Raw genomic sequence first — 16,513 nt, 5'->3', positions numbered from 1 at the left:
ACCCAAGGCTGTGCTGGGGATCACTTCACTCCCTATTCAAAGCAGAGTAGAGATCTATCAGCAGCATTTCAAGACTTTTCTGCAGCATCCAGCCACAGCTGAAGACTTTCTGACAAGTTTTAAGCAGTAAAACCGGGCTGGGATCCACCTGGGATGAGGCACATTTTCTATCTTTGTGCACAGGTCATAGCTGCAGCAGGTACAGAATAAGGAATTGTGACTTGAGGAAGTATTCTGCTCTTTAAAGGCTGTTAATTCAGTCAGAGAATGTTTCAGGGTCTGGATTTTATGATTTGATTGTTGGTATCTTGCGTAGCCTTGGTCTGGGCCAAAGTAAAAGATAAACAGGCTTTGATTCCTCGAGATTTCTTCTGAGATCAGAACCCAAGGATTCAATCAAATCTCTTTCATTTCAGAGTTCTGTGGACTTACAGAAATCCCTCCTGACTCTGCTCTAAGTGATGCCGTCCTGAGCATGCAGAGAGCCTGTCACAATAGCTCTGAGAGAGGCAGACTGCCCCATTCACTTTTTCTGCACAATCTGCTCTTTCCTTTAGGGTCAGGCCACAAGAGAAAATCCACATCATACAGCTGGAGACACCAGAAGGCCGTGCAGGGCTGTGCCTTGGCCACTCTTGTGTTGATTGAATTTAATTCAACAGCAGTTTGGCAGCTGGCACTGAAATGTCTTTTAGCTGGAGAGGAGCAGCACCAAGAGCCCCATTCCTGCTGCCCCTGCTTCCCTCATTTTCCAAGGTAGAACTGCACTGATTTCAGAGAGAGATTTACTGAGATGGCAGCACCTGAAAGACCTTGACATTTAATAATAACCTGGATCAAAAACACAAGCATCACTGCAGCATTTTCCCAGTCCATTCAAAATGCTAATAATCTTAAGCTCACAGTAATTATTTTTCTTCCTAACTACAGTTCATAGAATCATGAAAGTTGAAGAAGAGCTCCAGGATCATCAAATCCAATCTGTGACCCATCCCCACCCTGTCACCAGCACTGAGTGCCACGTCCTGCCCTTCCTTGGACACCTCCCTGGGCAGCCCCTTCCAATTCCTGACCACCCTTTCCATGAAGAAATTCCTTCTGATTCCCACCCTGATGCATCTCCTCAGAGCATGGTTTGGAGTTTAACTCTCAGTTGGGAAAGCAACAGGATATTGGGTAAATACAGCGAAATGAAACACATGACAGAAGAAAGTGAAGGCTGGAAAGAGTCAAGATTTTGGACACTGCTCACCTGTGGGCTTCACACAGAACCACAACTGCAAAGAGAAAAACATCCAGATGTTTGTCCAAACAAAACTGGGCCCTGGCTGCAGGCTGGGCTGACAGGAAAGCAAGCAAAGTTACCACACTTACAGAACACATAAACAGACCTGCACTGAAACTTCAGAAGGGAAGAAAGGAAAGAAGGTAGAGGATGTGATTTCCTACAAATGTGACCAGAAAAGGGTGGCTCCACCTGAAATGCAACAGGGGAAGTTTGAGATGCTGGAAGTTTTTGTTGGCAGAGTAACTGGTTTTTAACTGCTAAGGTCACCTGGACTTCTTCAGCAGAGCAAGAAATATCCCAGAGTCAAAAGGAACAGCAAATGATCCCATGACTCAATTTGCCATCATTTGGAAGGGGCAGGCAGGGATGGATAATTATTTTTTTGCTTTTCTTTCCTGTGCTTTGGAAGCTGATGATGCAGTGAGTGTGTTTGGGTAGTAACACAACCCTGACTCTCAGGCCTGAAATGAGAGGCAGAGGGTTGTGCAGGGCTTGTCTGAATTTGGACTGAGTGATACTGGAAATCGTTTGGAGCTGTACACAGAATGGAATGGAGCTACTGATTTTTTCCAGATCCTTTGCTGACCTTACAAGAAGTTCACAGGATGACAGAATGGTTTGGGTTGGAAGGGATTGGAAAGACCATCTTGTTCCAAGCCCTGTGCTGTGAACAAGGACACCTTCCACTGTCCCAGGGTGCTCCAAGCCCTGTCCAGCCTGGCCTTGGACACTTCCAGGGATCCAGGGGCAGCTTCAGCTTCTCTGGGCACCCTGTGCCAGGGTCTCCCCACTCTCCCAGTGGAGAATTTCTCCCAGTATTCCATCCAACCCTGCCCTTTGTCACTTTGAAGCCATTCCCCCCTGTCCTGTCACTCTAATGTCCCTCTCCATCGGGAGGAGGAGTCACTTCTATCTGGAATACCACCATAAGCTCACGCCTAAACCTTCCCTCCTCCAGGTGAACAATGCCAGTTCTCTCTACCTTTCCTCCCAGCAGAGCTGCTCCATCCCTCTGCTCATCCTGGAGCCTCCTCTGGGCTCTGTCCAGCAGCTCCAGCTCCTTCCTGTGCTGGGCTTTCCTTGAGCTCTTCCTCCAAACCTTTCCTTGAGCTCTTCCCTACAGAGCCACACGGCAACGATGAGAACTTTTTATTTCATACTGAATAAATGGCTGACCCTCGAGGCATAATAATCTGCTTAAAATATACTTAACAGTACTCCCTGGCTAAAAAAAAAAAAAAAAAAAAAAAGCTTCCAACTCTTACTTCAAAAAAAAAGCAATCCATTTAGATGCTTACTTTGACTACATGCCCAGCATCACTGGCAAAAGTGCTTCTGTTTCAAAAAGATGGTTGGGCCAAAATTCAACTTGTTTTTCAGGAATAGGAAACCCAAGGGGAAAAAAAAAAAAGATAAAAGGTAATAAGAGTCATAGCAGATAAATCATTATTGGCCATTCCACTGGAAGGGAATGTTCATGGCCAGGACAGTGCCTGGGAGTATTTTCACCTGGAGAAATCGTGTGGTGCTGTCTTGCCCTCCTCATCACTGATGATGGGGAAGAGCATCAGGGATGGTGACAAAGGCACAGAGGCTTTGCTACAATCTCCAGCAAATTCCCAAAGAATTCCATGCCAGACTGAGCACTAATAAATTCTGACCATGCTGTGCCTGCTTTTCAGTATAATAATAATAATAATAATAATAATAATAATAATAATAATAATAATGATTATGATGATGTTATTTCACAGAGGCAAAGGAATCACATCCCATTATAACAGACAATGAGGAAAAGCAGCTATTTTCTAATTATCTGATCCATCAGAAAGTTTTGAGGAAAGAGAGAGAAAACTGGGATTTTCTTTCCTCTGAAATAAGAAATACAAGGTTTACCAAGGGCTGATTTTCAAAAGCTGAGCAAAGGGTTCCCATCTTTCCCACCTGATGTTACCAGCTCTCACTAGAACTAGAACTAAGCCAGTGTTTCCACAGCCACTCTTCCAGGCACAAAAAGACAATCTCTATCTCTCTCTCTCTCTGGCCATTTTTATAAAAAATAAATTTAAAACTTCCAACGGGCAAAGTCCATTTTTTAGTAAACAGAATTGTAACCCTTGGGACAGATTTCCTGCTGCTGGCTTTTAACCCCACAGGTATAATGGGGCATATCTAACCTTAAATGACTGACTGGAACCACTTTGCTGCAGGTGCCAAGGGGCAGGGCTTTAAGCCAGGCTTAACAAAAACACCCAAACCAGAGTGTGGGTATTTTGTGGGCAACTATTTGTAGAGAAATGGCTCCTCTGTCACTTGTGGGGACAAACCTTTGCATGCCCAAATGCAGGAGTGAGGAAAGTTTGTGCAGAAATTTGGTTTTGTTAAACCTGAGGGTTCCTAAAAAACCTTAAAACTTCAGGTTGGCTTCTCACAAAACAATGAAAACACCTTTAAAATTTTTCTCCTCCGTACTCATTTGTGACTGTTGATTTCTCCTTGCCCTTTGCTCCTCTGGCTCTTGGCCAGCTCTGCTCTCAGAGCATTGCCCCCAAGGCTCAGGCCCTGCAGGGAGGACACAGCTCTGTGAGCAGCTCCCTGATCCCTGTAATGCAGGAAAGCCCTGTGCTGTGCTCCCTGCCAGTTCAATCCCACAGGGACCACCTGCAATTCCCTCAGGGCACTTTTCAGCTCGCTCACTCTCAGGCTGCCAGGCAAGTTCCCCACATACACCGTAGTCACTGTGTCAGATCCCTCTAATTTGGGATTTACAGGATCAAATTTGGGATTTACAGGATCACTTTCCACGTGACGTTGTCCCACTGGAGCTGAGGCTGGAGCAGAGCATGGTTGGGTATTTGCAGCCATCACCTTCTTGCTTGAAATTGTTGCTCTGTTGGTGTTTGCCAAGGCTGGGTGTTCATCTCGGAGGGTGACATCCTTGCCAGCCTGCTTCTCCCTGCATCGAAGAGTCTTTAGGATGGGGATTTTTCCCAGCATCTCAGAGCTGACCTAAAAAGGAGGAAGATGGATGTAATTATTATAAAAGGATTTCTTGCCTTCCAGAAAAAGCTGACGAGCATCGGGGCTCGTTTGTGCCATAAAAAGAGAGGAACCTTATTATCTTGCTGCCATGCAGAGTGCCAGAGCATTCCAAATGTGCCTAATTGCTGGCCTGATTGGGAAGTCTCTCCCTAAATATACTCTGCAGGACAAAAATAAACATTAGTAACTCTTGAAGCAAGCGGCACAACGTGGATCCAGCAGGCAAATCCCAACCAAAGCCAGGACTATTCCAATTTGACATTTATTTATCCGAGTGCTTTCAGATCTGCTTTCTCCTTGTTGTCCCTCTGTGTTTGCTTTGACTGAGGGCCTGAGCTCCTGCCCTGGCAGAATCCACCCCAATCCCTCAGACACTTCCATTCTGCAGAGCTTCTGGTGCTCTTTTGCCCCAGCACAGGATATCCCGTGGGCTGGCTCACACAATGGTGGAAGCTGCAGCGGGAGCGTGCCTTGGAGCAGGGTTCCCATGGATGTGGGCCCAGCTGGAGGCACATCCCCTGCTTGGGGCACATCCCCTGCCTGGGGCACGTCCCCTGTGTGCCACCCCAGCTCCCACACCACCCACAGCTCCTCACATCCCACACGGATGTGCTGGGCTGGAGCAGGGAGCGGAAGCGCTCGGACACCGCACGCTGCGAGCCCGTTATTCCTCCCATCCATCCATCCGTGCCCTGCTCCCAGAGAGCTTTTCTGGAAGGGCTCTTCCTCTCAACAGCTGAAGCCCATCCATGTGAGGCATGAGATGCCCCAGGCTGCACTCAGACACTGGCAGGAAATACAGTGGTTCCCCAGCTAATGTGGTCGAGCTCTTGGCTTGCACGCTGCGCTGGGAAGGAGGAGGAATTCCTGCTTGGCTGCTGGACAAATCCAACATCCATCAACACCAGATCCAATGTTGAAATTTAGGGAGCAAAACAGAGCCTGGGGAAGCAATGCCTGAGCGAGCAGAGACCCAGGCTAATAGCCCAGAATGTGAGTGGGCCACTGGAGCAGCAGCAGTCCATCCCAGCCTGCAGATGTCCCAGCTCAGACCTCACTCATCCCAGAGCCTCTGAATTCCTGCTCCTCCAGTTACAGCCACAGCCAGTCTGGATCTGCACAACATCAAGCTCAGCCCTCTGGGGCCAGGAGCCCAGCTCTGAAGTGACTCGAGGAAAAGCCAAGCCAGGGTGGGGGCAGTGTCAGGATGAGGTGACAGGAAAGTCACTCAACAGAATTCCCTTAATGCTTCCAGGGCTCATCTTCTGAAGAGCAAACAAGCAGGTTTTATTTCAGGCTGGAACTAAATAAAAATACGATTTCCATGAAGCGCCTGTGCTAGTTCTGCTAACACAACATCAAAGAGCAAGGACTTGCTCCAGCAGCCTTCACACTCAGAAAGGTGCAGACCATTTCCAGATTTCAGAGTTACTACTCTGCATCCTGGGCTGATTTGTTTTTCTCAGCCAAGAATTCCAAGTGCTGTGTTTGACAGCAAACTCCCCTTCCCTGAGAGACAGAACATCAAACCAAGGGCTGAAGGATCTCACTTTGTTTGTCCTGGCCAACAACTAAGAACATTTGTTGTCCTCTGTCAAATTTTGATGTGAAATGTAAGCTCCATGCTAATTAAACCAAAGAGGAAAAACATTTTTCTGTTCTCATGCAACCAAATCACTCCTGGGCCCAAAGCACAACCTCAACCTCTTCCCAAGAACAGTTCCTTTCATCCTAAAATCAAACTCAGTTGCCAAGGTTGGGTGTTTGGTTAGAAAAGGAAATGCTACCAAGGGCAAACCCTCAGGGCTTTGGAGATTAGGGCAATCAGAGATGGGCACTGAGAGGATAAACTCTGGAACTCCCAGGCTTCCAAAGACAATCCAAGGGCACGATTTAGATAATCCAGGGAACAGCACAAACTCTAGGACTAGACTTCCACAAGGCATCTCCTCCCACTAAATAGATTTTGGCATCAGAGTTCAGCTCTCTTAGCTACTGTTTCAGGCTCCTGGCAACATCAGGAAGATGCAGCGACAACGGCATTTATGGTTTAGGAGGAATTCCTGCACAGGAAGGGGATTAGACATTGGAATCACTGCCCAGGGAGGTGGTGGAGTCCCCACTCCTGCAGGTGTTTAAGGAAAGACAGGACACCCAGTTGTCTGGTCTGGGATCAGTCACAGGTTGGACTTGATGATTTTGGAGGTTTTTTCCAACCTCAATGATTCTGGGATTTTTTTTTTTTTACAAGGGCTACAAGCTATTTTCTTTAAAGTTCTGATCAAACACCACCATTCCCTTAAAATCCAGCCCTGTGCACACACAACAGCAACAGATCCTCACAGCACCAAAGGCAGCTGATTTAGGACTTGTGGGGCTTTTTTGTATTAGCAAAGATTGGTAAAAAAACACTAGACAAGTTCTGCTACCCTCCTGTCACAAGAGGCACAGAGGATTTACCTTAAGGGCTTTTTGCTCTGGGGTCTAAAAGAACATTTCAGCTGGGTCAAACCTTCCCTATTTTCCCTCACTTCTATGCCACAGAAAGGCAGAAACTCGATTTGTGGTTTCAATTCAACAAACAAATCCGTTGGGTTTTGGGGGTTTTGGGGGTGAGAACTGAAAGGGCAAAGGGGGCAGTGGGTGGCAGGAGAGAGGAAAAAGCTTGTTCTGCTCTGTTGCAAAAGAGCAAACAAAAGAACCCAGTGGTAGTACAATATGTTGCTAATTACAATCATGCAAAAAAATTCCTTTTGTCCTGTGAGCTGTGGAGGATTGCAAGGATTTATTTCCATGTGAAGAGAGGCCAAAGATATTCCTCCTCTCTTTCAAAGAAGCTGCACACTTCTGGGTGCTGTGCTGGCTGGTCACTCCTCCCTAGCCTTGGTTATCCTTGTCCCTGCCCCCGTCTCTGTCCCTGTCCCTACTGCCTTAGGCTAAGCCAGAATTGAAGGGACATTCCAGCCCAAGTCTGGTTGATCCAGCTCTGTGAACACGGGCAAACCCAGCACTAGAAGCTTCCCCCATCCCTCTAAAGTCAAGGCCAAAGCGTTGACTGATGTTTTTAAACTTTGGATTGAGGGTTGGGATTTAGCTCTGGTAGTGAAAGCAAAGCTGAAGAAGTTTCTTATTATCCCTTGACCACCAATTCCAACTTCAGCCCTCTGGGCTTGGCCAACAGAAGTGCCCGTGGGTCTGTGCCATAAACTCTGAAGTGATTTGGGTTAAAAATAACTCCACCAAAGGCAATTAATCATTTAATAACGCTGCCTCCTCCCTGCCATGGCTGGGAGAGCCTTGGGGAAAGAGGACAGCAGGCTGGATAAATTCTTCTGGCACACAGTTACTGGGAAAGGAACTGAGGAGGGAAATGTGGCCCCTTTCTGACAGAAACCTGAGCAAAAAAAGTCCCGGATGCTGAATGCCAACAGAAATCTTAACCCAGAGCATCCATGGCTATGGCACCTGGTTTGATCCCAAGGTGTGGGAGCAGATGGAGTCCTGGTGTATCCCTGCTGGAACACCAGGGCTCTCCTCACCCTCTGCTCCCACACAGCTCTGACCTGAGCCACTTCCAGTGTTCTGCTGGGGAGAATGAAGGATGTGTTTGTCCTCTGGCAGGGTAATGCTGACCCCTGAGCCAGCCCAGGCCAAGGCAAACAGCACTGAGGTTTCCCTGGAAGCACTGCAGCCCTGGGGTGAGGCACACAGGGAAGGCAGATTGGGTTGGGATTGGACTGGAGACTCTCCTCATCCTTCCATTTCATTCTGCTTCCCACAGCTCCTCCTCTCACTGACACAGGAACATGTGGATCTTGTGAGAACCCACCATGCTCAGCTCTGGTGTCCCCAGCATCAGAAAAACATGGAATGTTGGAGTCCAAAGGAGGCCACAAAGTTGGTAAAAGGACTGAGAAAATTCAGCCTGGAGACATCCCAGCACCTTCCAGGATCGAAATGGGCTGAAGGAAGGAAGGAGAGGGACTGTTCATCAGTGACAGGACAAGGGGAATGGCCTCAAAATGGAAGGGGGGAAAAATTGCATATAGAGAAGGAATTGTTCCCTGTGAGGCCCTGCACAGGGTGCCCAGAGAAGCTGTGGCTGCCCCTGGATCCCTGGAATAAAATTCTCTTTCAAACCCCTTCCAAGCCAAACCATTCCACGATTTTAAGATGGAGACTGATGCTGCTGCCCTGGCAGGCTGCAAACACCACCAAACATCTGCAGATCCATCAGCCCTTCCAAGGAGGTGGGCAAGAGGTGTCTGCAAGGTCCATCTCGGCCCATCCTCAGAGGGCTCAGAGCCCAGACTGACCCAGAGCTCCAGGACAGAGCCCACTTCCCATGCTGTGTCCTCGTTTCCAGCAGCTCTGAGCAAACAGGGATTTGTGGCACAGACAAGGCCAGCAGAGCTGAACATTTTATCATTCATTAGTACAAAATGTCCAAATATGTGCACACAATCCAAGGGCATATTTCTGGGAGCTGGCAGTCCGTGGAGCCTGCTGCTGTCCCTCAGGAGAAACTCATGCAACCCACACTTGGAATCCAACCTTGCCCAGCTGCATTCCAGGGAATCTGCAGAGAGGCTCAGCTTTGCAAAGGTGCTGAGATGTGTGACCACGTGTGGAAGCGTTTCCCTGCTCCCACCATCCCAAAAAAACACACCAAAACAAAGCCTTGGCTGCACTGACTGCAATTTCCTTCTGCTAAAGGGTTTGCCAGCTTGGATGAGTGCATTTTTTTTGAGCTTTCCTTTCCAAATTTTCTATCAAAGAACCAAATCAAAGCTGTTTGTTGCCAGAGGGTTTCCATTTTTGCCACTGGGATTTCCCCTCCCAGTCGATTTCACTTCAGGAAAATTCTTTTCCTACTGCTACAAAACTTTCAGTTCAAAACCAGAAGGAAATGCTTGCTAAAATACAATGATTTTCCCACCAACTACTCTCACTTCCCTCTTCATGAACCCAAATATTTTAATTTGTCTGTACAGTTCCAATTTAAAATAAGCACAGCACAAATAACTTGATAATTGGGACAAATCTAATAGCCAGCGTCCCAGATAAAAATCACAGTCACCCACAGAAAATATTAAACGAGAAAGCAAGTAGCTTCGTGAATATAGAGTTCCCAGAAACAATGGGTTGGATTTTCAACACAGATGAAGCCAAATAATTCTCCACTGGCATCCAAATAAAGTTTTCCAGAGTGCTCAGCTCTCAGCAGCTCTTGCTGTCCTCCAGTAACTCAAACTGATGTCCCAAAACTGTGACCTCAGAGGGACAAAACTTCCACAAACATCCCCCAGCACTGTGGATTTAGGAGTGTTTCTAGAGCGCTTCATAAAGATTCTTTGGTATTGATGATACTGTGGCTCTCCCAGTTCCTGGAAGGTCTTTAAACAGCACAGAACACACAAGAGCACTCCAGGAAAATGCAGCATGGAAATGGAGCCATGGATTAGCTTGGATTTGTTTGCTGGGTGAGCACCTCCTCTGGAGCTGCAAACCCAGAGTTTTTACTGGCAGCACACCCTTACCTGTAATCCCATATTTGCAAACACCTGGATTTCTAACTCCTAAACACTGTCCTGCCCTGATCCAGCCCTGTGCCCCAAGGATCAACTTTTTCTGGTTTTTTTACAATGTATTTTTTCCACCTCGCTCGTCTCCACAATGAAGTGAAGCTACCTGTTGTTGACATGTTTAGAAGGGGATGATTTATTTACTCACTGCCTCTTGGTTCATTTAGTTTTTCTCTGAGGAACAGGAATGCAACAGCAAAGCCAGGATTTGAAGGAGAAAAGGATGGAGGGAAAATGATGGAGGAGTAGCCAGGAAAATCCAAAGGACAAACACTTTAATGGCCCCTAACAAATTAACCAGACCTCCCACCTCCAAACTCTCTGAACATCCAGGTGCCACCACAAAATAAATGTCACTCATTTCCCTGGGGAATCATGGTAATTTCTTCTTCATATACACACACACACACCACACTTTGTTCTGGCCCCAAAAAGACAGAAAAGTGATGATTATCCCTGCTCTGCCTGTTCTCCAATATTCCTGTTTAATCCACACAGCTTGAGGTGTTAAATCAACACTCAAATATTCAAACAAAGGGTCAATCTGTGCTCCATTCTCAGAGCTGCAGAAAAATTCAGTTTCTGCTAAAGGCACAGAAAAAAGGAATTAAAAAAAAAGCGTCTGCAAGGCCACTTACTGAGAAGTCTGACACCAAGGCAGACAAACTGATCAGAAGTATGTTGGCAAGATGGATGGAGCACAAGGGGTAGGCCTTCAACACAATTACATTCAATAATATCCTAAAAAAAAAATTACAATTCAAAAATAATTCAATGGAAAAAATGCACTAGGACAGACAGAGCTGTTATTTATTTATTTATAACCTCAAATGCTCAACCACAGGCAGGGTAAAATGCTCTCCCACCATTGGAATAAAAATAGTCCTGGCTAGAATTTGTTTGTTGTAGATACATTACCTAAAGAAATTTAACTCTTCTTGCTGGTTGGCAAATTTTCACAAGCAGCTTTTGGATTTTCCTGGAAAGATATTCCCTTAAAATTCCTCAGTTTCTGCGAGGTGTGGGTGCACAATTCCTCCTTTCAGCATTCCTGCTGTACTCCCTCATGCAGGATGGTGTCTGTTCCCTAACTGGATGATTTTAGAAATGAAAACTCAATGACGAAGAAAAAGTTTTCCCAGCAGGAACCTCCAGTAAAACGATTCACTCAAGGTTTTTTCTGAAACTATTTGGGGAGCTGAGGAAGTTTCTGCCGCTGGGCAGGGGGAAAAGGCCAAATCCATAATAGAGGAATTACCAATAAATAAAGATTCATTAAAAATCACTGTTCTTCCAGCTGAAAACGAGCTCCAAATTTATCCTTGGAAAGTGAACCCACTAGAGAACCATCACCCCTTAAACCCCACTGCACACAGGTTTTGTTTGTTGCTCTTTTACCAAATATTTCTAATTAAAAAAAATTATAAGGAAAAATGAGGGGTCTGTCAGCAGATTATTGGTACCAGTAAGGCACCAGCAGCAAAGGTTGAAGATTTAACCTGAATTAAGACTGAACTTGCCTTGTGCCACATTATTCCCTGAGGTTTTGGCCGTTTGCAATTAGTCTGGATGGTCCTTGTTGGAGTGAGGATGTAATCCACAGTTAAATCATGATCATCCATGAGCTCCTCTGCTATGTCCAGCACCTAAAAGGCAGAGCTTTGGTTAAGCAGCTAAAAAAACAAACCCCCTAAAACTGTGCCCCATTCCTGCTGTCTTGTCACATGAAAATCCATCAAGGACAATGGGAATGAAGATGCCAAACCAGCATCATTCCATGTCTCCTCTCCAGACAGAGCAGGAGGAGCCACAGAGTTCCCTCCCTTGGAGAGGGGATATTTGGGGATCTGAGCTCACCTGGCAGTCGTGCACGATGGTCACCACAGGTGTGTCCTCCTGCACTGCACCCATGGACACCATCATTGCATATTCCATGTCTGCATAACCTTCCCCTTTGCCAATTCTCCAGCCTAAAGCACAGAAAAGTGGGGGGAAAAAACCAACCAAACAAAAACAAACCCAAACAGCAGAGTAGAAAGTTGTTAAAATCGTGTAATTAACCGAGCAGTCTGCAACTCTGGAAAAAATCAGATCAGCATCTCTCACAGAGTGCAACTTTCCTTGAAATCAGCACTGGAAGGAAATGAAACATCAGTTTCGATGACTCCTAAAAGATCCCAGAAGCTTCCCATTCAGAATAAACAAATTTAATGCACTTAACACAGCAGTTTATTTAGCAATTGTATTTAGAACCTTCTATTCATGTCCAACACAGGTTAATGTGGGTAAAGAGGAGTCTGGGTCACATATAAAAACTGTGTTATTTTAGGCAAGGGATAAAGTCAGTGGAAAGTTTTCCAGCACCAGCAGGTTTCCAAAATGCTAGAAAATGCAAAATCTGATCCCCAAATAGGCACTGAATCAGCAGCTCTAACACATGTCCTTTCACACGGAGCACATCCCTGACCAGGGAGCCTGCTGGGATTCCTTTAAAACACAAAGAACTGCTTGCCTCAAGAGTTTTCCTGAAGGCCAGAACATCTCTGAGACCAGTGCTGTGCTTCCTGCTGGGATTGGGAGCACGGATTTGTCACCCAGGACCTCGACTCAGTTCCAAGGACAAATCTCTGCCATGCAGTGTCAGTTCCTTCCTGACACTGGATTGGAACTTGGGACTTTTCTGCTGGAAGTTTTTCTCCTTACCTTTTTCAGAGACAGCCACTGATCCCACAACAACCAGGTCCACTTGTGCTTTCCCATCCAGCCCCACAGGCACGCTGTAGTCTCTGACACCCTGCAGGAAAATAAAAAACCCAAAAACCAGCATTTGAGGTTTACAGAGTGCACTATCTTCCAAGCATTGAGGCAGAAATCCAGGATATTTTGATAAATCCAAGTAACTCCCCACGTTTCCAAGTGTCTCTTCCATGTTTAGCCAAGCTGTACACGTCTGGGAAGTTGTCCCCTAGGGAATCCTAGAATAGATTCCCTACTACAGTGACAAGAATTTTGGCACGCCGCAAGGAGAGCTGGGGGAGGTGGGCACTTTTAGAAGCAAGGTTATTTATTCAAGATCAAAACCTGATGTTTTGAAACACTTTTTTTGGAAATCTGCTCCTAAAAACGAGGGCAAGTGACACTTCCTATTTACACTTCCCTACTCTACTAAAAACTTGAGGAATACCAGAGCACCACAAATGCTCCAGTTAATTCTGAAACACAAATCGCAAAGTTAATTTGGACACAGGTACAGCACAAAGAAATCTGAAGCTACACAAAGTGATACAATTTCTTTTTCTTCCCCTCTCTCCCTGTTCAATCCCACTCCTCCTCAATCTGTTCTCATCTTAATGAAAATTCTGTCCAGATTGCAAAAATTAAAAATTATGTTTACTTGGGTTTTTAAATATTAAAAATATAATTTGTGATTCAATCACTCCCAATATACGTGCACAGCACACTGTAAACGCTCCTCACACCAACTCAAGTCAGTGCTAATTATAAATTAACGGTATTAAAATCACAATAAAGAGCCAAAAGTTTTCTGTGCAGAGCCCAAACCCCAAGAATTCAGTAATTTGCGGCTGCCTATCAGCACTAAAGCCCATCAGGCACTTTCCCAACAGTGTGGTGAGGATTGTTTGCACAGTGCTTTGTAAATACAAACTGCCCAACAGAGTTTTTTCATTAGTGGGCTGGGGGGAAAACCAGACACATGGTGCTGAGAGCCCAGATCAGACAGCAGGCCAAGGGAAAAGTCTCTTTCAAAAGTGCTCCTCAAGCCCTGAACAGCCTAATTAGTTAATGACTCCAACAAAGAAAGTCACTGCTAATTACCAGCCATTTACAACCCCAGTTGTTTATGGGCTTGCTGCAGAACTTTATTGCCTTTAGCAGGAGATAAAGGAGGAAATAAATCCACGCAGTGACCTATTCATGCTGTACCAGTTGAGTTTCCCTGGCGAATAAAGATGGATATAAACCTTGCCAGGGCTCCCTGGCCAAAGCCTGGAGCTGTGCAGTGAGATTTGTGACACGAGAGGGCAGCAAGAGACCGCGCTGCAAAACCCAAACCTCACCACGTGTCCGGGCCTCACTGCATGCAAATGCTGCAATTCACAGTTCTTTGAATGTTCTATTCTACAACAAACCTCGTCTTTTCTATCTGGTAACACCTAAGAGCACTAAAATATTCCCCAGAGGGTTCAGCAGCTCAAAACTGCAGAATGTAGGAGCACGAAGAAAGATCTAACTCACCTCAAGCCGCTCATGATTTCCCAAAAAAACCCACAGAGAAATCAACCCCGTCCTGCTAAGACTAAATTTCCTCCTGATTTCAATATTATCAGTGGAGGTCGGGTACACAAACACGAGAATAACATCCTAACAGGAAGATATTTCAGGTTTTCCAACTTCCAGCTGGTCCATCCTAAACCTAAAATGTCCCACAAATTAATCCAGCCTGCCCTGATCCCTCATCCCCACCTGAGACGTGGCACATCTTCTCAGGATCTCCTTGGTTGCACCTGGAGGGGGAACAATCCTATTGAACAGCCCAGTCCTCAGACGTGGGGTGGGCACCAGCAAAGTCTTCCTTGCCTGGGGGAACCACGTGAAAAGGCTCATTTCACACTGAAGGGATATTTTTTTATTGTCACACAGCAAAAAAAAACCTACGTGGCCAAATATTTATATTTTTATGTTGTAGTTAGTGCTGTTGATTGCATAGTGCTTGTAAGATTATTTCCCTCCAATACAGGAAAATTCCATAAAAAGAAGAAATAAGAAAAGATATAAGAATAAGAAATAAAATAGAATAAGACAAGAAATGAGAAGAAAGGAGAGGTAAAACATACATTTGAAGATATCTGAGGACATACCCTTAATGACACCCCCTCCTTTAAAGCTATGTCTCTAAATAGCATAGGGTTAAAATGTTTCTAAAAATCATAGGAATTGTATACAATGGATTCAGGGGAGGTGGAAAGAAAGGTTGGGCCTGGGTAGGCCTGAGAAAGGGAACCAGTTTTACCCCTGGAAACGAGGGTTAGGTTTTGTCTTTACTAGATCACGTGAAACTGCACCTGCATAATTATTATACGATAAATGATGTGACTGTTAATTGTAATGATTGTTTGGTGATGGAATATGATTATTATCTTAAACAAGAATCACGAGAAACGATATTTGGGGGGGGCTTGATGGAAACTACAAGAATTCATGCTTGGATAAGACCAATGTATACAACAGGACAATACTAGTTTAATAATTAATATATAGAGTCATATAAGGAAAGGGTATAAAAACATGCCCATTTTGAATCCGTGCTGGTGTCAGATCTGGGTTTGTATGCCCTGATTCCCAGAGCTCTTCAACAAAACCACCTGCCTATAATCCTCCCGTGATTTACGTGTTCCAACGCTGACATTACCTGCAGAGCCGCCAGCCGCGCACCTTCCAGAGGTTTGTCGGGATCCACCTTCACCTCCCGCGCCCTGCCGAACACAGCCAGCTCCCCGAGAGAGCTGCAGGCCTGCAGGGAGCCCTGAGAGGGGGAAGGAGCCAAAAAGAGAGGATTTTTCACTTACTTCCAGCGTTAGGAAGCGGGCGTTCCTCTGGGGAGCATCGGGGTTTATTTTTACGCTCCGGGCAGCCCGGAACTCCTGCAAGCCCAGAAGCCTGGTGGCAGCGTGGGAGGCGCCCTGTTCGCATAAAATATCGGCGGATCACCCAGGAGCCCACGGCAGGGACGGGCAATTCGGAGCCTTTCGCCCTCTAAAGAGCCTGATTTCCGCAGATTTTTAACTGAGGGGCTGTTAATTTCCTCTTAATCCCTGGAAATATCCAAGGCCGGGCTGGCCAGGGCTCGAAGCAACCTGGGATAGTGGAAGGTGTGGAAACTGAACGAGTTTTAAGTTCCATTCCAATCCAAACCATTCTGTGTCTCGATGATTGACGAGGTGGTTTTGTTTTCTTTCCTTCGAGGGCTGCGAGGTGCTGGCCCGGGAAGCTGGGGGGGAACTGGGGAGAACTGGGGGCCCCGTCCCGGCCTGGGCTGCAGAGCGGGCGGGGCCCGAGGTGGGGCAGGGAAGGAGCAGCGGGCTCCCGGCAGCCGCCGTACCTTGAAGTTGGGGATGCGGCCGCGCACGGGCCGCGGGAAGTCGGCCAGGCCCGAGGCCTCCAGGTGCTCCCACACCTTCTCCCGGATGTCCCACTTGGAGGGGAGCGCTGAGGGCAGCGCCCGGCCCGGCCCCGCCATCGCCGCCCTCACACCCGCCCGTCGTGACGTCACCGCCATCCCCTCCCGCGTTCCCGCGGACTCCGCCGCGCCGTGACGTCACAGACACCCCGCCCCTCGGCCGGTCATTACCCATGACGTCACGACCACGCCCTCCTCCACGCCCGCCCCTCCGAGTACTGACGTCACACAATACAGACCACGCCTCCATCTCAGCGCTGAGGGGCGTGGCCTCCTCGGTGGTCACAACTCCTCCGGCGCGTGCGCGACGGCTACGGCGGCACTGAAGGCTCAGAACGCCTTGAAGGCAAAGTTGGCGGAGCAGGTTGAGGGAAGGTCGCTCAGGGCCCGATTTTTTTC

The 16,513-nt window shown here is 46.8% G+C and overlaps 1 protein-coding gene across 3 annotated transcripts; it reads right to left on the bottom strand.

Moving 5' to 3' along the window:
* Nucleotides 1–794: 794 nt before the first annotated feature.
* Nucleotides 795–16,199, bottom strand: MTHFSD (methenyltetrahydrofolate synthetase domain containing). Of its 3 annotated transcripts, none has more exons than XM_066194725.1 (7): nt 16,037–16,199; nt 15,504–15,617; nt 14,401–14,514; nt 12,619–12,709; nt 11,773–11,885; nt 11,436–11,561; nt 795–4,297 (listed from the first exon to the last, which is right to left on the bottom strand). In XM_066194725.1, the coding sequence occupies exons 1-7, from the start codon at nt 16,172–16,174 to the stop codon at nt 3,761–3,763; spliced, it is 1,233 nt and encodes a 410-aa protein (XP_066050822.1). In that variant the 5' UTR covers nt 16,175–16,199; the 3' UTR covers nt 795–3,760. The 3 variants fall into 3 exon arrangements, with proteins under 3 accessions (XP_066050822.1, XP_066050821.1, XP_066050823.1); XM_066194724.1 differs by lacking the exon at nt 15,504–15,617 and adding an exon at nt 15,347–15,460; XM_066194726.1 differs by lacking the exon at nt 14,401–14,514.
* Nucleotides 16,200–16,513: the final 314 nt, after the last annotated feature.

Source organism: Chamaea fasciata, unplaced genomic scaffold (assembly GCF_029207755.1).
Source record: "Chamaea fasciata isolate MVZ Bird 193981 ecotype frontalis unplaced genomic scaffold, bChaFas1.0.hap1 SCAF_12, whole genome shotgun sequence".
NCBI lineage: Eukaryota > Metazoa > Chordata > Aves > Passeriformes > Sylviidae > Chamaea > Chamaea fasciata.
This window is presented reverse-complemented; position numbering and strand designations above follow the sequence as displayed.

What these genes read in the sequence shown, in the direction of transcription:
- MTHFSD (XM_066194725.1), bottom strand. Translation starts at nt 16,174, where the DNA reads ATGGCGGGGCCGGGCCGGGCGCTGCCCTCAGCGCTCCCCTCCAAGTGG. An exon ending in CCCGCTTCCTAACGCTGGAA is followed by an intron (nt 14,515 to 15,503) that starts GTAAGTGAAAAA and finishes TGGTTCCCCCAG; the next exon opens with GCAAGGAAGACTTTGCTGGT. An exon ending in CCATCGTGCACGACTGCCAG is followed by an intron (nt 11,562 to 11,772) that starts GTGAGCTCAGAT and finishes TCTGCCTTTTAG; the next exon opens with GTGCTGGACATAGCAGAGGA.